The sequence below is a fragment of the Phodopus roborovskii genome, unplaced genomic scaffold, assembly GCF_943737965.1.
Source record: "Phodopus roborovskii unplaced genomic scaffold, PHOROB, whole genome shotgun sequence".
Lineage (NCBI taxonomy): Eukaryota > Metazoa > Chordata > Mammalia > Rodentia > Cricetidae > Phodopus > Phodopus roborovskii.
In genome coordinates, this window is record NW_026125327.1 from 1 (window position 1) to 24898 (window position 24898).

The 24898-nt window shown below is 42.7% G+C and overlaps 1 protein-coding gene and 1 pseudogene across 1 annotated transcript; both read right to left on the minus strand.

Annotated features, from left to right (window-relative positions):
- Positions 1 to 3136: 3136 nt before the first annotated feature.
- On the minus strand, positions 3137 to 9499 carry LOC127213935 (liver carboxylesterase-like; annotated as a pseudogene).
- Positions 9500 to 10054: 555 nt separating this feature from the next.
- LOC127213968 (pyrethroid hydrolase Ces2e-like) lies at positions 10055 to 19030 on the minus strand. Its single transcript, XM_051174425.1, has 13 exons — positions 18929 to 19030; positions 17743 to 17806; positions 15928 to 16132; positions 14648 to 14789; positions 13896 to 14029; positions 13563 to 13821; positions 13034 to 13132; positions 12626 to 12790; positions 12444 to 12503; positions 12084 to 12228; positions 11434 to 11571; positions 10880 to 10952; positions 10055 to 10453 (listed from the first exon to the last, which is right to left on the minus strand). The coding sequence occupies exons 1-13, from the start codon at positions 19028 to 19030 to the stop codon at positions 10267 to 10269; spliced, it is 1773 nt and encodes a 590-aa protein (XP_051030382.1). The 3' UTR covers positions 10055 to 10266.
- Between the last annotated feature and the right edge of the window lie 5868 nt (positions 19031 to 24898).

A 24898-nucleotide genomic window follows, 5' to 3' on the forward strand; every position in this document is an offset into this window, starting at 1 on the left:
GTTATGGTTATAGATTTCTTTAGTTATGATTAAAGATAAGTTACATATAGGACTTCAGACTCACAAAGATAGAATAGATATGATTAAATATTTTCTTTAAACCTTGCTAAATGTTAATGGACTAAATATTGTTAACTGTGGTTCTTATTTGATAATTGTTGTGTTATACATTTTGCTATGGTAATGTTAAAACCCTTCTTTTATTTTAGACAGAAAAAAGAAGATGATGGGAGATGTCATTCTGTAAATATGTTTCTCTTATTGGTTAATGAATAAAGCACTGTTGGCCAATAGTAAAGCAAGATAGGCGGGACTAGGAGGAGAGAGGAATAGGAGGAGATCCAAGATGGAGGATAGAGAGAAGAATACCAGCCCCTCTCTTTCTGTGGTAAGATAAGACCATGTGGAAATACTTAGATTAATAGAAATGGGTTAATAATTAAGACAGAGCTAACCAATAAGAAACAAGTAACTGGCCTACAGCTTTATATCTAATACAGAGTCTCAGTGTATTATTGGAGGCTCTGGTACTTCTTAATGGGACAAGACCAGCAGGAAAAACCTACTCATAAATACCTTCCCTGGGGAGTAGATGGGGGATGAAATGGGGGGAATCTGTGGCGGGCATGGGAGGACAGGAGATAGAGGGAACTGGGATGTAAAATAGAGAAAAAAATTAAATGAAAATTATAAAAACATTTAAAAAGGTTAAACATTACATAATAAAACACTAGAAATAGAACAGAGATGTTTTTCCCCTTTCAATTAGAGAAATTTACTACTTTTAAACTAATGTGCAGCACAAACTGGTAGCCCAGGAAATTAGCATGAGCAGAGAGATAGTTCTCTCTGCTGGTGTGCTGCTGTGCTGGCTGCTGCTAAAGCATTGTCTCTCACTGCCTGGTTCACACTAGGCGTGGGGCATTGTTAATTCTATCCCTATTGGTAGAGATGCAAAGATGTGTTTGATTAAATAAATTCACCTGTGGTAAAGAGGCTGAGTCAGCAACTAGCTGACAGGAAGTTGTAGGGAGGAGCCAGGTGGAGAAAGGTTTATATGGAATGGGGAGAAAAAAGCAGGAGGACTTCTTAGGAGGCATGAAGAGGTGAGCTGCTTGCTATTCAGTCTCTCTGGGAAGGAGGATTCTACCTCAGCCCCTGAATCTTGAGTTCTTTAGCAGGACAGAGGTTTAAATAAGTTTCCTTTGAAAGGGTCAATTACTGAGGGAACAGAATTCCTCGGCACTGCTGGTGGCAGCAGAGTGGCAATTCCTGAATATGATAGTCATTGCTTAAAAGGTAGCAACAATTTAAAAAAGAAAAAACAACAAATTAGTGCCCCATTTGGTGCCTTTATATTGTTTAAAATATTTTTTGTTTTGTTTGTTTTTAACTATTTTACCTTTTTTTTTAACTTAGGAATGTCCAGGCTTAGCTTGGCTTGTTTCTAGCCAGCTTTTATTATCCATAAATTGACCCATCTACCTTTTCTTTGTAAGTTTTTATCTTTCACTCTCACTCCGTGGCCGGCTGGGTGGCTGGCCCCTGATGTCCTCCTCTCCTGTTCGCTTCCTGCTCCTCCTTCATTGTTTCACCTTCTGTTTATCCTCTCTGCCTGCCAGCCCTGCCTATCCTTGCTCCTGCCTTGGTATTGGGCATTCAGCTCTTTATTAGACCTTGGGTGTTTTAGACAGCTACAGTAACACAGCTTCAGGAGTTGAACAATGCAGCATAAACAAAAGTCACACACATAAAAATACTATTCCCCAAAAAATTCTACAGTAAAAACAAAAATATTATGCAAAGTGACATTCAGTCACAAACAGTCTATTTATTTTAAGATTCCAGACAAGCACCAATATAACAAGACAGAGTAATGTTGTGGTTACTTTGAAACCAGGCTAAAGGTACGACTGATACCAAGGGCCTGAGGAGATCCTTGGGTGGGTTGGGGAGGGTTGTTCTAAATCTGATGTGGTAGCAGGTTCATGCCTTGAGAATTTCCTCAGACTTACTAATCATACATCTAAACAAGACCAATTACATTTAAACAACCCACACTAGTCTGAGGGTATATGTCATAGGTAGAGTACTTACCCTAGCATACCACGACCCCTAAGATCGATCAGAGTTGCATAAAACAATTCATACTAAGCTACTAAAAATGGGATAATTATTAAAAGTCTAAAACATATTTTAACTCCCTATTGGAAGTTTAGTATGTGTATACAGAACTGAAAAAGCAGAGACAAGCTAGCAGTATTAAGGTCAATAAATACATAGAGAATGGAAACAACCTGCATGGTCAGTGTCACTAACAGAAAAATCTTCCCTGCTGCCAGTTCAAGCAGGGACCTAATGTTGTCCTTGAACTGCCATTGTTTACACATTCTACCAGCAGAGGGCACAAGAACTCTAGCCAAAATACCTGCTTCTCGCCTCACAGCAGATCAGTGGGTGTCTTGAGCAAGGATTTCTCAATCTACAAAACTGTACATTTGTTACTGCTTGTAAGATACTGAGGTTCATGGATTTTTATTTTGTTTCTGATGTGTGGGTCTTGTTATCTCGCCCTGAGTTTATGCAATCCTCCTGTCTCAGCCTGCAAAGAGGGGAGGCCACAGACACTGAGTCCAGTTTGTAGTTTATTATCTATTAGGAACAGCAATGTGAACATAAGAAGGCAATACAGCTTGGGAAAATCAGATTTTTCTACTGGCAACTTAGAAATATGTGAAACCATAAACTCGCTGAGAGAGAAGACATGTGTTTTTACTATAATCAACAGTGCCTGAAGCTTCTGAGTCATTTGAAGGGGGGGTCTGAGGCTTGAAGATGAGAGAGGATGGGGAAAAGATGGCCAAAGGAGGGAGGGTGGAAGGAAGGACAGAACCTAAAAGAGTGAAGTATTAAAGAAAATGGGAGGAACACACATTCATATGGTAGTGGGACCATTTATTGAGTGTACAGAAGAATGAGTAACACACAGAGGGTGTGTCATACATGACTGAAAGGACAAATGCTGAGAGTAGAAATGTTGTGTAAGGGTTGCAAAAGTAAAAATAAATAAGCAGACTTTGAAACCTCTGGTTGACCAAATCTGCCCTTAACCACAGACACCTTCCTGTAACTAGCACTAAAGCTCTCCATGCTTGTCCTAGGCCTGCTCTAGCTCCTGGATTTTCTGGGGCAGAATCTTGGTTCAGAACTGCAGCTTTCTCATCTTCAGGGATTGACCCACAGCAGGCTGAACATTCAGCTTCAGGTACGGCTCATCATGGACCAACTCAGGCCAGTAGGGTAGATCCTCACTGTTGGGGTTCCTGTGGAGATGCCACCAACAGGAAAGGATGAGGTCAGCCTCATGCAAGACCTGATCCCTTGATTTGTGTCAGAGTAATAAACAAGAAGGCCAAGGTCCTGAGGATACAGAAAGACTGGTGTACTGATATAGAATATAAGTGTCATGCACTAGTGTCCATATGAAACAAGGGAAGTTTTCTGTCTCCCTCTCAAAGAGAAAATCTAAAGAACAGAACCATAATACTGTGACTCACCCACCAGATCTCTGCAGGATGAGCAGTAACTGAAAGCTAGAAGGTATCTGTCTAAGTATACCTGTGCTGGCATAAATAAGGCCCCAGGACACATGAGAGCCCTGGCCCTGGATGCAGACAAAACCATAGAAGGTTGAGGAAGGGGCATGTTCCCACCTATGTCTTGCAAAGTTGGCCCAGTACTTCATCATCCCTCTTGTTCAGCAGCTTCCTCCTCCTCAGTGAAGTCAACTGCAGACAGAAGGAGACAAGGGTCAAAGTCCTGAACCACCTGGTGTAGATCCAACTCATGTTCTTCTATAGCAACAACAGCCTGAACCTGAACCTGGTGTACACACTCTTCCCTCAGCACTCAGAACCCAGCATCCATCCAAGATGCTGGGTTCCATACTCTTACACAAGACTCTACTTGAATTTTCTCAGGTTCACCCCTACCCCAGTGTGCTCTCATTCTTTTTAGCACAAGCTAAACTAGGAAAGGTTCATTTTCTAACCGTGTTACAATTTTGTTTTATTTTATTTTATCTTTATTAGCTCAGAAATGGTTATGACTTGATCCTGTTCTCTCCTAGAGCCTCAGCTTCCTGAATTGTCCCAAGAGTTCACTAATTTCTCAGGAACACATCAGGGACTCCATTCAGCTCAAGGAAAACTAGGAAGACTCACCTTTCACACCCCAGAAATCAAAGCAAAGACAAAGTTAACATGATCACCATGGTCAGCCCCCACATGGGATGGCCTGACATGCTTATGCTTAATGAAGCTGGGCTGGTGCTGGAGCTCATAGAAGTAGACGGGAGCACGGGAACCTGAGAGTGAGAACACATATTGACATGTTGATTTCTCACATGGGAGCTTTCCCACCTAACATTGGTGACAAGAAACTTTGCTCTAAAGTTATCTGGAATCACAGTGGAGCGGTAAGTTCCAGACTGGAGTGTTGTCTATGAAAAAACCTACTTTTTAATAGTGACCCTGGCAATCCCAGATGAGTAGTTTTGACAAGATCCCCAAGAGTAACTTACATATTTCCTCCTCTGGACTTGGATATCACTCTTTTCCACTAGACATAAGTATTTACGTAAATGGCTTAAGAATTATGGTATCAGAGACATGATCAAGACATGTGTCAGGGTCCACACACTACAGAGATCAACTGGGACCCACAACAATAAGTGCCTCCATCTGCACTTGGTCTTATTACAGATGCACTCACACTGAAAATGTGCTACTTGGAGTGCAGGGATCACAAACATGAAGTCCCCCATCAACTCTCTGAACTGTGCTTGGAGGGTCTGAGGGTCCTCAATGTCCCCCATGTACTTGTCCATTAGCAGGTCACTACACTCAGGAGGCAGCATCTACACCAGGAGGAATCAGGAAGAGAGATGTAGGACAGGCCCTTATGTAGGTAGGTACAAGCCTCCTAGTAAGGAATGTAGCCAGGGATGAGACATGGTGTAGGGGAAAGGTACAAATTTTGGATAAGCCCACACAGAAACACACACATACACATTCTTTTTTTTTTTCTGGCCATGATATCTGAAGAGTGTATGGGAATAACTATAATAATGATTATTAATGGTTTTTCTAAGATAATCAGTAATAATAGTATATAATACTAGTAATAATTCTATCAGGACAAGAACCAAGGTCTCTCACCATGTGTGCTGCTCTGCTCTTCAGAAAAGCTGGCAGGGTCTCTCTGGTTATGTTCTTTATGACATGATCAAGGCCCATGTACTAGGAAGTAGAGGAGAGTCTTAAGTATAGGATGGGTTGGATCTAGATAAAAGTGTCTCTGATTTCCCACCACCCACAATTTCAGTTTAGGCATACAGGGGGCTTAGAACGTGGCTTTACACTAAGAGAACTCCCCAACCACACTCATCACTGTCAATACCAATGATGCTGGGGACAGGGTGAAAATCCACAGAGGCCAACAGTTCCCGAGGATGCCTAGGTAGGAGCATCCCATCCACCACACCAGGGACCATAGTGAAGACCTATGGGGTGTTAGGAGTCAATGATAAAGAAGAATCACATAAATATTCTGATGCCAACTATCAGAACAGAGTAGAATATAGAACAGAACACCCACACTATTTCCCCATTTCCTATATCATCCCAAGATGCTATGCTCACTCCAGAAGAAAGTGGACATCAAAATTCACCTATTTGTTATCTCTGCACAAAGCATTAAAAGGACACCAAACCATGAAGACCAGTAACTAGTTTGAGTAGTAAGTACTGGCAACCCCACATCCTAATGACCAGGTCCTCCAATCCACATAATTCTCCCAACCTGATTGATAGCCAGAATCTCTGCTTCAGTCTTGTCTCATAGGCAGTGTACCAGGGCCTCTGAGTCCTTGGCTTCACATCCTGATACATTGGCCACTGTCTGTAAAAGGAACAGCACTGGTTTGCTCATCTGTCCCATCAGGGAGCAGAGTTTTTCTTGATTTCAATCAGTTATCATTGTCTCTAAATACCACACCCTACTGTTTGGTGTGTATGAAAGAACTTAAAGGGAATTATTCACATTTTCAGTGGTAACAGCTGGGAAAGGGATATTTGCATATTTGTTTTGTTTTGGTTTTTGTGTATGGTATTCATGTGTGACAATAGGTATGGTGTGTCATATTTTGCCTATGAAGGTCAGTGAACATACTTGAGTGTCTCTTGCTACTTTACCCCTTGTGTTCTTTGTCCACACCAGCTCACCTGAACTATAACATTTCAGGGACCTCTATTGTCTCTACTTCCCATGTGTCCATAGAAGCACTGGGTTTACTGAAACATATTACCACCTCTAGCCTTATTTGAGCTGTGGGGATTTGAACTTGGGACCACACACTTTCACAGCAAATGTTTATATTAGCTGACCCTTTCCCTTAATCCATGTGACCCACTTAGATATTTTATGTCTACTTGATACAAGCCAGGGTAATCATGAAAGAGGGACTTGAACTAAGAAAATGTATCTTATTGGCTCATAGGTGACTCCAGGAATTTTCCTGACTGATGCAGAAGGGCCCATTCCACTACAGGTAGTGCCACCATTGACAGTTGTCTTGGTCTGTGTAAGAAAGCAAACAGAGGAAGCCATGGGTTCAGTAAGCAGTGTTCCCTCCCTGCCCTCTGTTTAGTTCTCCAGGAACATCTCTGAGTGTCCACTCTGACTTCCCTTCAAGATGGACTATGAACAGTATTCTGGAAATAAACCTTTTTTCTTCCCAAGTAGTTTTTACTCATGGTCTTTATCACAGCAGTAAGAAACAAACTAGGAAACCATGAGGAAATTTTTTTTGATAATGGTAGAAGCCATTGTGCATAGCTTCGCTGTCATATAATTTATTCAGCACACATAAAAGCAGAGAGGATTGATTCTAAGTTTTATGAATTTCAGAAATTACTGGAAGGAAGCAATTTCCCATGATCCTTGTTTTCCTCAATTAACAGATTAACAGAGAACCAGAAGCAAGGACTGAGATGGCAAAGTAGGGGGCTGGCGCTGGGAGGGCACTCACTGTGTAGACCACCTAGGACTTCTCAGAGATAAGGTCAGGCAGCAGGGCCACTCAACTCTGCATAATGGCTCCATGGAAGAGTCCTTTGGACATGGGGGACACAACAAGTGAAGACAAACTTGTGCCACCTGGTGACTCGCCAAAAATAGATAGCCTGTCTTTTTATAGACGAGTTAAGATCATTAATGTTGAAGGAAAGTAAGGACCATTGATTGTTAATTCTTGCTTGTTTTAAATTTGTTGGTGGTGGTGGTATTGTGAGTATATTTGCCCCACTTTTTCTTTTGGGTTCTGGTGAAGTGGGTTCATCTATTGCCTATGTCTTTGTGAGCGTAGTTAACTTTCTTGGGTTGGAGTTTTCCCCTCCAGAACTTTCTGTGGGGCTGGATTTGTGGATATGTATTATGAAAATTTGGCTTTCTCACTGAATATCTTGTTTTCTCCATCTATAGTGATTGAGAGTTTTGCTGGGTATAGTAGCCTGGGCTGGCATCCGTGAACTCTTAGTATTTGTAGAACATCTGTCCAGGACCTTTTAGCCTTGAGAGTTTCTATGGACAAGTCAGGTGTAATTTTGATAGGTCTGCCTTTATATGTTACCTGTCCTTTTTCCTTCGGTGCCATTAATATTCTTTCTTTATTCTGTATGATAGGTGTTTTGATTATTATGTGGCAAGGGAACTTTTTTGGGGGGGTGACCAGTCTATTTGGTGTTCAGTAAGCTTGTTGTACTTTCATGGTCATGTCCTTTTTCAGATTGGGTAAGTTTTCTTCAATGATTTAGTTGAATATGTTTTCTGCACCTTTGAGCTGGGCTTCTTCACCTTCGTCTATGCCTATTATTCTTAGGTTTGGCTTTTTCATGGTGTCCCACATTTCCTGAATGTTTTGTGGTAAGGATTTGTTGGATTTAAGACTTTCTTTGGTTGATGCATCTATTTCTTCTAGTTTATCTTCAGCGCCTGAGATTCTCTCTTCGATCTCTTGTGTTTTGTTGATTATGCTTGCATCTGTAGTTCCTGATCATTTACCCAGTTTTTCTATTTCCAGCATTTCCTCAGTTTGAGTTTTCTTTATTGTCGCTATTTCAGTTCAAGTCTTGAACTGTTTGAATTGTTTCCTTCATCTATTTGATTGGATGTTTTGTTTTTGTTTTTGTTTTGTTTTGTTTTTTTCTTGGCTTTCCTTACTTTAAGAGATTTATTCATTTCTTGCATTTTTGCTTGGTCTTTTCCTCTATTTCTTCCCCTATCAGAGTCCTCACTCTCTCTGGGGAGTGGATAGGGGATGGGAGGATTGGGGAGCTGCTTGGGGATGGGGAGTATGGGAGGGAGAGGAAATTGGGATTGGTAGGTAAAATAGGATTGTTTTTTAATTTAAATAAAAATCAATTAAAAAAAGACCTGGGGGAGGAAAACTCTTTGCAATAGGAGTGATTAGTGCAAAGAATTATTACTCCCATACTAGCCTATGTGTGATCTCCAGTGCACTGGAGGAACCAAGAGGGACTTGGCCAGCCTGGAAGAGCTCGAAGGTAAATTGCTCAAAGGCAAGGAGCTATGGCAGCCTCAGAGTCTGATACAAAGGGTAGCTGCTTGATGACAGAGAGAAATGTTTTATGGGAATACAGAGGTAGATTAAGTGCAGTTTGGCACTATGTGGTGATATATGGGAGAGAGTTTTTATTGGAGGACTAAAAGCAAGATCTAGGGACAGCATTAAATTGAGACTAAAAAATAATAAACTAGAGGACCAAGCAGAGTATGGGATCCAGAAGGAAGCAAGGGGTTTTCGAGTACTGTGAAAGGCCAAAGGGCCCTCGATGTAATTATCATGGAAACAATTTCTTCTGCTGGACATCTCACACCCATATCTATACAACCCCTAGTCACATATCTTCACAGATCTGTGCTATGATCATGCAAGTAGGGTCTCACTGTATCTGTAGAGCCCTTGGAATAAGAACAAACCTTGATGTAAGCAGACAGCAAGGAACTAAAGTGGTTCTTCTTCACACACACACACAAACTGTTCCAGGATCAAAGTGCAAATAGACATGCCTAGACATGTTTCTCACTTTAAAAAAAAGTTCTATTCATTATTTGAGAACAGAAATCGATAAATAAATGGATTGTTACAGCATCAATCACAGGTGACAATCTATGAAGACAATTGATAGCAAGGTTTTCAGTTGTTGGCAACCTTGTTGGCTGATGTAGGGATCTTAGATGCTATATTCTGAATGTTTTTGTGGTTCATACTTTATTTTGCAACCTGATATCCAATGTCATGATAGTAAGATTGGGTCCACTAGGCAGTGGCCAGGCTATTAGCATCATTGTTTGTCTGTTTTACCCAAGGAAGATACATGGAGCAATCTTTGAGTCAGAGAGTGAGCCCTTACCACATGGCTGGCACTCTTAACCCTGCACGCCATGAGCACCAACACTGGGAACAAATTTCTGTTGTTTGTAAGTCATGTTTAAGATACATACATCCTTAATTACACAATGATCTGCATATTCATCTGCATATTCATTCTATATATTTATAGTGTTCATATTTACAATAAGTTACTCTTGCATTTTTTGCATTCATTGGATGCTCTGCCTCAGTCTTGCTAGCATGAGGCCACACATCTGTCATAACACTCAACTAGCAACTTATGATTTTCTCATGGCATCTTGAATATAATAATGCACCAGTGCTGTTACCAATCAGGTTATAATCAAGACATAGATAATGGATAGGGACTCATTGAGAGATAGATATGGGGTTTTAATATCCACCCACATCTGGTGTGTTCAAAATTGTCCAGAGCTTCTGATTCATTTGAAGAAATTTAGGATTTGTGAAAAAGGAGGAAGAGGGTTTGGGAAAAGATGAGGTAAAGAAGAGAGGAAAAGATGCAAGTCCACTAGGGTACAAAGGAAGGCTGGCATCCACTGGGGCTCACACAACACACACTGTCAAAAGAGCATTTATTGAATATGTGAATCAATACATGACCCAGACAAACAGGGTACCAGTGACATAATAAAGTGTTAGGTGAACAGATATATGGAGAGGGGATACATGAATACTGAAAGATGGAGTCACCCTTGTCTTCTGAGTGTGTGGGCACCTTAGGTTGACTCCAGTTCTAAACAGGACACCCCATTATTGTGCATAACATGCTATAGCTCTGTGTGCTTGTTCTCAACATCCTTCAGCTCCTGGATCTTCTGGGGCAGGGTTTCGGTCCAGAACTGCATCCTGTTTGCCTTCAGAGCATGGCTGACAGTAGGTTGGATGTCCAGCTGCAGGTACTGTTCATCCCGGTTAAATATAGGCCAGTAGGGCAGGTCCATGCTGTTGGGATTCCTGTGAACACACCCTCACAGTGGGGCAGGGTGAGGATGACTATTAGTTATGCTGTGCCAAGACATGATCCCTTAGTTTGGGTCAATATAGTGAGTGAAGCAGGCCAGAAGTATAAGGACACAGAAGGACGGTCTCATGATAAAGGCAAAAAAGAAACTCCCAGTAGAGTCACTCCATAAGAGGCAAGGGATGTTTTTCCCTTTCTTTCTATAGCAGGCTCATGTACACAAAACTAGAACAGTTTGGCCACACACACCCCAGGTCACAGGAAAGTGACTATTGACTGACACTCAGATGGAACTACTGTGTAGGAGAAACCTGACCCTGAGGAATAACCTATCATGCGATAAAGAATCTGTGTATGTTCATGAGGCTACCCCAAACAGGAGGAGGACCTGGGAAATTCAGAGGAGCATAGCTTCTTACCCATGTCTTGCAAAGTTGGCCCAATACTTCATTATCCTCCTGCTCAGGAGTTCCTCCTCCTCAGTGAAGTCAACTGTAGCCATGGGGAAGACAAAGGTCCAGGTCTGAATCACCCCATGCAGCTGCTACATTCTCGACCTCAGCTATAGCCTAACTCTGGTGCACATTGCCCTACCTGCCTAGATCCACATTCTTCTATTTCCCACCCTTCCCTCACTTGCCCCGGCCTCTAACTGAATCTACCACTACAATCCCCAGCTTATTCTTAGTCCAGAGGCCCTTTCTTTGCATTGGCATAGTCATTTAAGGAAACATCCTGGCTTTAATTGGCCCTCTCTGATACCAGGCCTGACACCACCATTAGGGCAGGGACAGGGACAGAAAGTACAGTCTGGACTGGAAAGGATTTGGAGTCCAATCATAGTATAACATTTTGAGCTACAAGTTGGCTGTGAAAGGCTCTCCACAAGCTTCATTTTCTTCAGCTGGACAGTGAGATCAGTCATCTCTCACCTGAGTCCCCATCCTATGCATGGAACAAAGGGAAGACTCACATTTGCTACCCCAGTAGGATGATCCAAAGACATAGAAAATATCATCACCATGGTCAGCCTTCACATGGGGTGGCCTGATACCTTTGAAGAAGTTGGTCGGGTGCTGGAACTCATAGAAGTAGACAGGGGCAAGAGAACCTGGAAGTGTGGACACATCGTAACACAGTAGCCTTTTACCTGGACCTGTTCTGCCTCATCTTTTGTGTAAGATACCTTGGCCTAAAGTTGTCTGGAATCACAGTGGCTGGGAGTTTAGGGAGTGTGGACTCCAAGGCTGAAGCATGAACCTTTGGAAAGGCCTTGGTTAAACCATGACTGTAAGTAGTTTGAGGAAGCTGTAGAGCATCATTACCTCATTTTCCTCATCTGTGCCTGAAAAAGGTACCATGCTCTTACACTAGCCATAAGGATTCACTGAAGTAAGAGCCCTCAGAAGCCTGGGACCAGAGAACAAATAAAGGCATAGACAGGGATCTAGACAACAGAGGGCTGTCCTTAGACCCACAACTCTGAGACATCTCAGAGGAATCAGGCCTCCTTTTTCTTTGTAACAATACCAGAAATTAAACATGTGGCATTATGCATATGAAGCAAGTGTTCTACCACTAGCTAGAGTCCCAACCCAGAGGCATCCTTATAGACTTATTCACTCTGAGCACGTGCTACTTGCACGCCAGGGATAACAAACATCAAGTCTGCTATCATCTCCTGGAACTGTACTTGGAGAGTCGCAGGATCTTCGGTGTCTCCCAAGTATTCTTGTACCAGCATGTCAGTAAAATCAGGAGACAACATCTAGTTCAGAGAGATCCAGAAAAGATGGGTGAGGAAAACTTCAGCACCAGGAAGCAATATCCTCAGGTAAAAAGAGAAGGATCTGGGATGAACAAACTTGAGGGTGGCCCCATCCCCAAGCAGAAGTAGACTCCATTATTTGCTCAAGTGGTTCTTGGCATTGGCAGATAGCCAGAAACTCCATTTTCATTGGCCCACAACATTAAGGATCTTACCAGTTGTGTTCGTATGCTCTGTAGACCAGCCTGAATGGCCTCTCTGTCCATTTTTTTCCAGTATCAATGTTGCTCATGTACTGAGAAGAGGATAGAAAGGTTCAAGCTGATTTTGAAATAGGATATAGGTGGGGCTGTGGAGCTCTAAGCCCGCTCTCCATCCAATGCATTCCTCAGTTAATCAAGGAGTTGTATCTGGGACCTACCATTGGGATGTCCCAGCTATACTCATCATTGGTGACACCTATGATGCTGGGGACAGGTCGAAAATCAGCAGAGACCAACAGCTCCTCAGGGTGTCTGGGAAAGAATTCCCCATCTACCACAGCAGGGATGATCTTGAAGACCTAAGGAGCACTCAAGGTGAGGGGTCAAGTTCATGGCCCAGATAATTTCTGATGTCAAATAATCCCATAATGTTTATACACATTTAGTTTAGTTGAACTTGTGTCCATGTTGCATTGATAGCTACAAGGGCATCAAAGGGCATCAAGCCATGTGCATTGGGATAATTGTCCCTGAGTAAAAAGGGTTTTCCCTTCCACTCCCTACTGTACCCCTTCCTAGACACTAACACCATGCAATCAAACCTTGGTAATAGCCAGAAGCTCCTCTTCACTCTTGCCTCTCAGGCAGCCCACCAGGGCCTCTGAGTCCATCTGATTACATCCAGACAGGTTGGCCACCATCTGTACAGAGCATAAGCAGCAACCTGTCCATCCTTCCAGGCAGGGAGAAATGTTTTCTTAATAATCCTGGCTAGTGTGAATACCCCAAAAATTACATGGGGTAAAGTGTGTGGATTGCAGCAGGAATGCAATTGTTCCTACTTCCCCAGTGTTGATATGAGACAGACAAGGGAGCTAATGTTCCTGCTCCTATGGTTCTGAACACAATGGAAGCTACTAGGTACAACTGTTGGGGCACAGAAAACACTCAGCTTATGTAGAGCAGAGGAGTATGCATTTTGACCCTTGAAGCCTTCACAAGGAGAAAGATGAAGGGAGTTCCCATTTACCTCTATGATGTTTATTGCCATCACAGAGCAGACAGAACCAGGAGCTCTGAGAGTGAGGGCTGGGATAGGGGACCAGGGTGGGGAGAATTGAAAGAACTCACAGTGTAGACCACTTCAGCAGAGTGGGAGATGAGACCAGGCATTATGGCCACTCCACTCTGTATAATGGCACCATGGAAGAGTCCTTGAGACATGGGAGACATAACAAGTGAAGACACACTTATGCCACCTGCTGACTCGCCAAAAATAGTGACCCGGTCAGGGTTGCCTCCAAAGTGGACAATATTCTGCTGGACCCAGCGTAGGGCGGCAACTTGGTCCAGGTAACCCCAGTTGCCTCTGGCATGCTCATCTGCAGTGCTGAAAAGTGGCAGGAATAGGAATCACAGGGTTGTCCTATTTCTGTTCCACCCCCTGCCCAGCCCTGGGCTCACCTGAAGTAACCCAGGACACCCAGGCGGTACTGGATAGTGACCACCACAATGTCCTCAATGGCTGCTAGCTTCGATCCATCATACAAAGAAGCCATGCCCATAACCAGTCCACCACCATGGATCCATACCATCACCTGGTAAAAAAAAATATAAAATAAAATAATAGATCATTTCTCTTATCCTGCCCAAATGGCACCTGTCATCTAGAATTCATTGCTTTGGCTCTGAAGCTGCCCATATAGACAGATTCCAGCTGCCATAATCTGGTGAAGAATCCAAATTCCATTAGGAAGAAAAGTCTCTCAACCCTTAATTCTGCATTGTGTACAAAGTCTGTCTCCAACACTCCAGGAGCCGCTTTGAGGTGAAAAAAAAAAAAAAAAGTGTCCGGACATGTCCTTCGTGATTGCATGAAAACAGAACAAGTGCCCTCTCCACCATACTTATTAGCCAAACAGAAGACTCAATTTTTTAGGACTTAGATAATCCCAAAGTTCATCTCTTGGAAATCTGTGTGGTTTTTCTGAGCACAAGTCCTGAATTCATTAAGTTACAGACTCTAACTTGTCAGTGCCTTCAGGGGTTTCTGTTCCTAAGCCCATGAGTTAAATTCCTACGGTAAGCAAGAAGGCATTCTTGAACATAACATCAGGATCTCTACTGAAGCAAAGCCCAGACTGATCTTAGTCCTTCTATATTCCTTCAGATGAAATGTCCTTCCTACCCTAGTTGGCCACCCTGATGATACTCACAGGCAGGTTGGAGCCCTCAGAGGCATGAACAGGTGAGTAGATGCTGAGGTACAGGCAGTCTTCAGACATAGAAAGAAGAGGTGGGGTTCTTTTGAACAGGGTCTCTAACAATGCACTCATTTCAGTGGTACTCTGTAGACACCTGTCAACAATAGTAAACAAGTGATTATTCTAAGGACTAAGCAGTAGTCAAAGCAAGAACCTGTGTACATTTACTGAAAAACAAAAACAAAAAACAACTACCTTCTGGGAATATGAACTCATGTTCTAAAGTCCCTATTGGGGCTGGAGTGATAACTCAGTGGTTATGAGCCTTCGCTGCTCTTCTGGAGGACCTGAGTTCGATCCCCAGCACTGACACAAGAGCTCACAACCTCTGTAACCACAGTCTCAGGGGATCTGAGGGCACTGAATGACACAAAGCACAGATAAACACACAGCAAAACACCCAAATACACAAAATAATAAATTAATAAACTTAACCCCTCCAACACAGATAAAGGCCTCAGGCTCTGTGGAAGCTGTGATGGAGCCCAGTCCTTCAGATAGAGATTTGGAATCTACCTGTTGGGATGCCAGGAAATTGAGGGCCCTGCATGTCTCCATGGTAGCCATTGAGCATGGGTTTTGACACTTTTACCACTTTTCCCTGCCCCCATTAAGACCTGGAACAGGTGAATTGCCCCTACAGAGCTATTGCATAAATGAGTATGATTAGTTTCCCCCAAGATAATAGGACCTCCTTCACCTAAAGTCAGAATTTCTAGGGTCCTTCATCTCTCCCACAGGCTTCCTAGTTGTCAGCATATACACTTATTCCTTGTCAAATGGCATCTGGCCCATATGGGTTGACATAGTGACTGGAGGTTATGGTCCTTTGGAGACTACTGCTTCACTGTTTAGGATTCTTCATTCTCTGCTATTAAACCCAGGAGTTCTTCTGGTTAAGTGGTGGAGCCTAATCTCCTCCCAGAGACATTTCCCCTTGTATCAGAGACACATGACACAACCTAACTCTCACAACAAATGTACCATGGTGCTCCTTTCTGCAGTCCCAAGGCTAGTTCCTTATGGGTGCAAAGCACTGAAGCCGGGGACTGGCGCAGGTTGTTCCATTCTGAATCCACTGGAGAAATGTGTGTGGGAATCCCTCTACTCTGTGAAAAAGGGAACTGGATATGGGACTATGAAGTAGGAAGCACTGCAGCCTGGATGATAGATAGCTCAGCACGCTAGCCCACTCCAGGGCCTGAAGTCTACTAGACCCCAGAAGAGCTTACATGGCTGGGTGAGATGTTCCATCCCTCACACCACTCCACGGCTCAGGGGGCTCAGGAGGAGCAAACCGCAGATGTCCTACAGGTGGCTTGGCAAAGGGAATTCCCAGGAAGGTGTGGACTCCCATGTTGATGTCCTCCAAGTAGACAAGGCTGCCCTGTACCTGTCCAGTATGTGTGTTCCTGATGGGGCTGGATGAATCCTGTCCTGTAAATAAAGAGGTATCATCTGGCTTATCCTGTCCAATCAGTCACTTCTGTTGCTCCATCCTTTCTACCCTCTTGTCAACCTCATCAAAAGACCCTGGGCTGAAAACACAGGTTTTACATATTCCCTGCCTGTTACAGTCTTCACTGAGGTACTGTCAGGTCTAGTCCATTGACCAGACTCATTTAGGAACCATGGGACTCATTCAGCCCTATGAGCTTGCAGCACTGGGCCACATATGTGTCAATGGCAGAGTCTCCTTTCCATCAACTATATGTGATACAGTATAGGGTCTATAGGAGTCACATGGAAAATTACCCCATGTAGCCTAGCTACATGCACAATGTTTTATCCTCACAGAAAAGCTCTCTATAAAGTTCATATGAAATCTGGTAAACTGTCCTTCCCACCAGAAGCTGTAAACCATAACCGAGAAGGGGGACAGAGTTTCTGATCAACAGGTAAAATCAAACATAGCTGAAGAAATTTCATTTTCTGCTTCCTTTTTTGTTTTGTTTTTTTATTTTCTTGACACAAGGTCTTGCCTGGTAGCCCAGATCAGTTTTGCAGTCGGAGATCCTCCTGGCCCAGCCTTCTGAGTGTTAAATTTGCAGTTGTTTGTGGCTACACCCAGATCACACATTTCTTCTTGAGTAATCCTAGGTACTATATGTAAGACTATGTCATTTGTGTCCCTGTGGATGAGCCAGGCCTGGGAGGTATAGAAGGGGGTGAGACACAATTCTTTCTACTCTTACAGTTGCCAGTGATTCTGAACCCAGGCATTCAAACAAACAACATTTAGAAGAACAGCCATGAGTAAATATGGCAGAACTTCCTGTCTAGAAGGTGCTGGTAACCTCTGAAAACCCTAGCAACAACAGGCAAGAGACCCAGGGTGAGGTGAATGTGCCCTCCTCAGTGGGGAGGCCTGGCTAGAGGTCACCAGAGTGCACACTAGAAAGATTTGTGGTAGGGGCATCTAGGGCTGCACACACACACCCCAATCACAGTGCCTTCCTGACTCAGCTCTGATATGGACCTGAAAACTGTTGACATGCCCAAAGCACATGCTAGTTGCCCTGGAAACCAAGCCCCAGGCGAGGTGCATGGGGAAGGGAACCCAGGTTTTCCCAGTTCAGGTGTAGGACTGGGACCTTCTGCATACCTTAGTGGTCGCCAGTGCCTCATGCAGGGCCTTTTGAGAGGGCCTTGGCATTTCTCTATTCTGAGAGTGGAACATCCATATTCTTCGGCAGCATGAAGCTATACTGTTATTATCCAAGTCAGTAGCAGCTACAGTTTCAGTCACATAGAGAGGAAATGTCCCCTCTATTCCCCTGTCCCCTGACCTTTAGATCCAACATAACTGAGAGCCCATCACAGCCCCTCAGTATTGGAGGTCCCCTGGGGCTACAGACCCCTTGTTTCATAGGGGGACTAGCCTGTGGGCTTTTGCAGGGCACTAGGAGATGCACATTTCCCATACGGCCATCTCCACTGGCTCCTTCCTCCCTGGTACTTTTACTCCTGCAGTCTCAGACAATAACTCTTATCAAGTTTTGACAGCCAAGACTTGGGCCCCCCATTCCCTCTCCAGATAGTCTTACCATGCACACAGAAGAGAAGCAGAAGCCCACAGGTCACAGAATTCAGCCATCCGGGGAAGTCTGTCTGCTAGCATGATTACATCCCAGTCCTGAGTCTGCTGCTGTGCGATTGACCTCACGTTAATGTCACAAATATATGAACCTTGCCCAGGCAGAAACTTGGAAGCAAAGAGAGTAAGTACAGTGGGGCAGCAAAGGACAGGTCAAAGTCCTTAAACTCTACAGACTGTGCCACATAGTGGCAACCAAGAGCAGCAAGTAAGGCAAAGCTGCCTCCTGTTCCTGCTCTTCCTTCAGTTCCTTTGGGAGGCAGAGCAGGAATTCTGAAGCCCTCTCTCCAAATCTGGAGTCTCCATTTTCAGGTGTATTAAGCAGGCACATACTTAAATGAATGAATGGGGTAAGGAGGAGGGAGCAGAAATCTGTAACTGGAGAAGCTAGGGGCTTTCCTGAATAGATGCATACTCAGGATGTCACAGATGGAGAACAGACTAAAACTTGAGGAAATGTGAACTGAGTAAAGGGGAACCGCACGCACAAGCCCACCACCCTGAAAACAACCCCTGCTTTTAGGACTTACAGTTTCCTGAGTCCACGTGGGTTCAGGGTCCAACAATGATCTTAGTTAGAGTCTGCATGTACCCTTCCCTGTTGTGCCTTGACTATCATTGAAACACACTGCAACTCTACCACCATAGCTTATTCACTTTGCCTCTTTACTGTAGCTACCCTGGTGGACAGCTTCTATCACTTTCTCAGTTAGTTACCCACAAGCTCTAATACTGAGAACAGTCTAGGCTCTCAGGGCCTGAATTAAGGTTGGAATACAGGTCCTTGAGCAGAAGTTTCAGAAGCATGGCGAACCTTGGCAAACTACATCTGAGAGTATAGAATCAGGAGCTCCTGCCTAGCCCATCCTGATTTCCCCAAAGGTAGTATCATAAGGCTCAATCTCAGAAAGACTTTACGGCCACCTAAGAACTGGCCTTGGCTCCATTTTCCAGTCCCCAGACATCTATGGAACCCACAAAACAACACAGAAAGATTTGTTCTGAGGCAGTTTTCTGGTCATTTTTCTGGTATAGTACAATCAGTGCTTGTCTTGTCACCCTGCTCTCAATTAGCTGTCCCCTCTTCAGACCACTCTGTGCTCCCAGCTCCTGTCTAGAGGAAATGCTCTCTCTACTCTCAATTCCCGGATTGAAGGAGCAGCTGACGAGAGGAGGCTGAAGGTCTTTAGCTCCTCCAAGCTCAGATTCATAGAACTAGTTTCATTAGTTACGGACATCATGGTAATCTTCTGAATCCTGGGCACCTGCACCAAGCTAGAGGAGCATTCACACGCACTCTGATACTTACTACCCTGTCATTCCAAGGCTCTGCATCAATGATGGCAAAGACCATAGAAAATGTGTAATGGAGGGTCTCGCTACTAAGTTTCTGTATATGAGGAAATTGTGGAAGTTGGTAAGGGAGTAAAGATCAGGGGAGCATCTGAAATGAGACACCACTACACACCAATTAGATATAATCAGATTATGACCCATAACTAAATGTGTTAGCAAAGACATGGAGCAACTGATACAACTACATATGCTTAGAGGGGAAGTAAAATGATTATGGTGATAGAGGAAGTCAACTACATATTTTCTCTGAAAGTTAAACATATTTGTTTTATGACTCAACAATTCTACTCTCGGGACTTTAGCCTGAGGAAACAAGTGAATGTCATCACACCAAGTCATGGGTTTGGTTTGTTTGCTCTGGCTCTTTGAAAACTCACTCTGTAGACTCAGTCAGGCTGGCCCAAACTCACAGATCCACCTGCCTCTATCCCCTGAGTGATGGGATTAAAGGCGTGTGCCACCATGCCCAGCTAAAGTCTCATTTGAAGATATGCATGACAGCTTGATTAAAATAGACCAGACCAGAATTCACTCAGATGGGCATCAACAGGCGAGTGGGTGCAAGGTGGTGTGCCCACTCAAAATCAAAGGAAAATGCCATTTGTATCTCAAAGACATCATGCTCAGTGACAGGATATAAGGAGTACGGTTTTTCTGCCCGCTGCCTAGTCTTGTCCTGCCACCGCGCCAGCCCCAAATAACACACTGAGACTCTGTATTTGATATAATTATGTTGGCCAGGTACTTGTTTCTTATCGGCTAGCTCTGTCTTAAGTATTAACCCATTTCTGCTGATCTATGTATTTCTCTTACCCGGGAGCTGGCCGGCATACTGCTTTCTCCCGACTCTCCATCTTGGCTCTCCTTCTTACTACTTCCTCTTTCCTCCTTGTCTCCTAGTCCCACCTATCTTTCTTTCCTATTGGCCAACAGTGCTTTATTCATTAAACCAGTATGAGAAACATATACAGAATAACATCTCCCATCATCTCCTCTTTTCTGTCTAAAAAAAGAAGGGTTTTAACCTTAACATAGCAAAATATATAACACAACAGTTATCAAGTAAGAATCACAGTTAACAATATGTAGTCCATTAACATTTAGCAAGACTAAAAGAAACTATTCTATCATCTATCCTATATTTGTGAATCTAAAGTCCTATATGTAACTTATCTTTAAACCTAACTAAGGAAAACTATAACCATAACTATCTGTCTTCAACTCCTTCAAAGACCACAGAAGGATAGTATATAAAATCTAGAAATGACAGAGACAACTCACTGCCTGGTCACCCGAAGTTCTTTTGTAATCTTCCATCTTCAGCCCATAGGCCATAGTGTGTTTGGCAGACTCTTCAGCAAAGCAGGAAACTTTAAACTGTCTTCTTGTATTGGCAGTTTGTCAGTCACTTTCCTCTGTGTCCTGCAGACTGTCTGGCAGACTCTTCCATGAAGCAGGAATTTTACAGCAATGTCCATCTTGAATCAGCAGTCACCTTTCTGTGGGTCCTGCATGTCCAGTTTATATAGCATAAAGTCAAACAGTCCAGACAAGAGCAGTATCTTGTCCAAATGGCTAGTCTTGCCATATTGGAAGCAAACTCCATGACGAGTTTCTTCAATGTCCATCTTCCTTTCTGGTGCAGGTGGTATTGCCAAGAGCAAATATGTCTCACTGTCACGAAAACCCTAAACCATTTTAAATGCCATATTCTGTAGGTCTTTGAAAGGTTTGAAGAATGCCTATCTATCTCAAATACATCTCTGTGTATCTTGAAAACCTAGCTAACTTAACTCTAAGCTTTGACTATCATAGGTAATTATCTATAATCTGTACTACATTATACATTACATGCATATACTATGCATATCACAAAATTGACCTTAAATTGTATCAGTAAATGAAAATCCATTCAAAAACAAAGTACTCATATCTATACCATAATCCCTTTTTTACCTTTAAAAAGATATTGGTTGTGATCACTAACCATTTATAACCAACCCCATATAAATGAAAACAAACATTTATAAATAATATTTGGGAATTTGGGCATTGTTCTTTCCAAACTACTTCCTGCTGGTAAGGGGCGCTGTCATTGGGGGATTCTAAGAAGATGCAGAAATCCTGGCTGTAGTCTGTAAGGCTGCTTTGTTCAGCTGTTTTGAATGTAGGATCACCTGGAACTCTGTTTCAGGGGGTCTGGCTTGATCAAACCATATTAGTCTGGAAGGAATCCACAGCTTTTCATTTTCTGTGGAAACAAAAATAGAAATCCTTTTCCCCAGTAACTTGTCCTTGAACTTAAATTTTGGAGTCAAAGCATTTTTAAAATATATAAATTGAATTAATCCAGCAGTATTTCCTTTAACAGTTGTTTCCTCAGCAGTCAAACGATATAAAGACAATATAATGCCATACAGTATACAGATTCTCTCTGAGCTTTTCATTTTTACGTGGCTTTATTATTACACTCTTTCTTCTATTTTTTCATTTTTTGAGACAGGGTTTCTCTGTGTAACTTTTATCTGTCCTGGAATTCACTCTGCATACCAGGTTTACTTTGAAATCACAAGAGATTTGCTTGCCTCTGTCTCCCAAATGCTGGGATTAAAGGCGTATGCCACCACACCCAGCTCCTCACTCTCTTTTTAAAACCATTTTATTTCTTTTCTCTCCCAAGCCTACGTATATTTTAAAACACACTGTAAACCTTTAGAGGTTTTTCTTAATATGAATTTGTCTTTACTGTAAATCTTTATCTTTGTCTGGCCACAAGTCTTTATCTGGTAAACAACATTGCTAAAATGAAATTCATAGTTGTTTCTGCGGCAGTTTATCAAACATGGAGGCGGCTATTTTACCGCCAGCAGTGAGAGCTATGCTTACTGCCTTGGTCTGCACTGCCATCCAGCCTCATGCTGCCGGCTTGGAGATGTGGTCACTGCCATTGCATGCTCTCGTACACACCAATAAATTGTTAGCAGTGCTTCTTAAAAGCCGTGCTGGTCCCCACCCCCCTTCTTATGCTAAGTCAGGAACCTTCCCTTAAAGGAGCCGCGCAATCTGCTTGTCTCTGGCAAAGCAGAGTCCAACTGAGAAAAATGCTGCTACCAAGAAACCTTGTTAGTCTTTGTTCTTTTGTTTCTAAAACCCTTTTTTAAGCTTTTGTTAACTTTTAAGTGGAAGTTCTTATTAGCCACGTGGGCGCCATTTGTAACGAGTATGGTTTTTCCTCCCGCCACCAGTCTTGTCCCGCCGCCGACACGCCAGCCCCAAATAACACACTGAGACTCTGTATTTGATATAATTCTGTTGGCCAGGTAATGTTTCTTATCGGCTAGCTCTGTCTTAAGTATTAACCCATTTCTGCTGATCTATGTATTTCTCTTACCCAGGAGCTGGCCGGCATACTGCTTTCTCCCGACTCTCCATCTTGGCTCTCCTTCTTACTACTTCCTCTTTCCTCCTTGTCTCCTAGTCTCACCTATCTTTCTTTCCTATTGGCCAACAGTGCTTTATTCATTAAACCAGTATGAGAAACATATACAGAATGACATCTCCCATCAACAGGACCTTTCACAAATGATTCCTTTATGTGCTAGGGTAGACAAGCCCTGATGTTCCTGAATTAGATTTCATTTCCAATCTTCAGCTCCAGAAAGCAGTCAGATGGTTGCCAGAGAGCAGGGTTCAGGTCAATGATTAATGAAAAGGAACATAGAGAAACATTTGTTGTTTAGTCAGAAAATAAATATTCTCATACCTGAAGTGGGTGTGGTACATGCCTCATACATTTACTCTAATATACTAAGCTATGGAAGTAAATGAGTGAATTTGACTGCATACTTATCATATGACAATAGAGCTCTACAAAAATAAGACTGTTGCTGAAATCTAAAAAGTCTCCTGCTAACACTCTTGATGATGTGCCCTATTTGCTAAAATATGCTTTCCTTAAATAGATGGAGTTCAGTTGAAGAGAGGGAGGAGAGATCATATGAGCAAGGGTACCAAGATCATGATGGGGAAAACCAAAGAGACAGGCAACCCAAGCTATTGGTAACTCACAGACTCTGGACTGATACCTAGGGAACCAGCATGGGACTGAACTAGGCCCTCTGAATGTGGGTGATGGTTATGTGGCTTGATGTGGGGGGGGGGGTTCTTGGCAGTGGGACCAGAATTTATCCTGGGTACAGGAACTGGCTTCTTGGAGCCCATTACCTATGGCAGGATACCTTGCCCAGCATGATTCTGGAGGTAGGGATTGGCCCTGCCTCAAATTCGTATGCCAGACTTTGGTGACTCCCCAAAAGAAGCCTTATCCCCTCTGAGGAGTGGATAGGGTGAGATGGTGAGAGGTGGGGAGACAGGAGAAGGGTAGGGAGGGGAAACTGGGGTTGGAATATAAAATGAAAAACAAATTTTAATTAAATTTATAAATAAGTAAATATGTTTGCCTATCAACCAGCAATATGTTCAGTCTCCAGCAGAAGTATCAGCTCAAAGGCTGTTTGGTGCCCTGTAAAACTTTATCTTTGTCTGCCCTCTGGTGTCGAAGGTGAGCAATGCTCACTTTGTAATATCCTGTGGTTGGTCTTCAATGGAGTGGATGAAAAAGGACTTGTCCAAATTAACAAAATCAGAAACAAAAAGGAGGATGTAACAACAAATACTGGGGAAATCCAGAGAACCACAGATCATTCTTCAAAAACCTGTATTTCACAAAATTGGAAAACTTTAGGAGACGGACAATTTTCTAGATAAGTACCATATACCAAAATTAAACCAAGAACAGATAAACAACTTAAATACACCTATAACTTCTAAGGAAATATAAACAGCTATCAATAGTCTCCCAATCAAAAATAAGTCCAGGCCCAGATGGTTTCAATGCAGAATTCTACCAGATGCTCAAAGAAAGTCTAATACCAATACTCCTTAAATTATTCCACACAATAGAAACAGAAAGAACATTGCCAAACTCTTTTTATGAGGCTAAAGTTACCCTGATACCACACAAAAGACTCAACTAATCTCCCTCATGAACATAGCTGCAAAAATATTCAATAAAATACTGGCAAACAGAATCCAAAAACACATAAGAAAAATCATTCATCATGACCAAGTAAGATTCATCCCAGAGATGCAGGGGATGGTTCAACATATGAAAATCCATCAATGTAATCCACCTTATAAACAAACAAACAAACAAACAAAAAACCACAAATGGCCATCTCATCAGATGCTTTAAAAGACTCCAACAAAACTCAACACCCTTCATGATAAAGGTCTTGGAGAGAATAGGGATACAAGGGACATACCTAAACATAATAAAGGCAATATACAGTAATACAACAGCCAACACCAAACTAAATGGAGAAACTCAAAGCAATTCCACTGAAATCAGGAACAAGACAAGGCTGTCCACTCTATCCATAGAGTACTCAAAGTCCCAGACAGAGCAATAAGACAACAAAAAAGAGATCAGGGGGATACATATTAGAAAAGAAGTCAAATTCTCTCTATTTGCTTATGCTATGATAATTTACATAAATGACCCCAAAACTTATACCGGAGAACTACTACAACTGACAATTACACCTTTAGTAATGTAGCAGAATACAAGATTAACTCAAAAATAAAGTAGCCCTCCTATATACAGATGATAAATAGTCTGAGAAAGAAATCAGAAAAACATCACCCTTCACAATAGCCACAAATAACAAAATATCTTGGGGTAACTTTAA

What these genes read in the sequence shown, in the direction of transcription:
- LOC127213968 (XM_051174425.1), bottom strand. Translation starts at nt 19,030, where the DNA reads ATGTCCGTAACTAATGAAACTAGTTCTATGAATCTGAGCTTGGAGGAG. An exon ending in GGAACATCTCACCCAGCCAT is followed by an intron (nt 14,790 to 15,927) that starts GTAAGCTCTTCT and finishes TATTGTTGACAG; the next exon opens with GTGTCTACAGAGTACCACTG. An exon ending in AGCTTCTGGCTATTACCAAG is followed by an intron (nt 12,791 to 13,033) that starts GTTTGATTGCAT and finishes AGTGCTCCTTAG; the next exon opens with GTCTTCAAGATCATCCCTGC.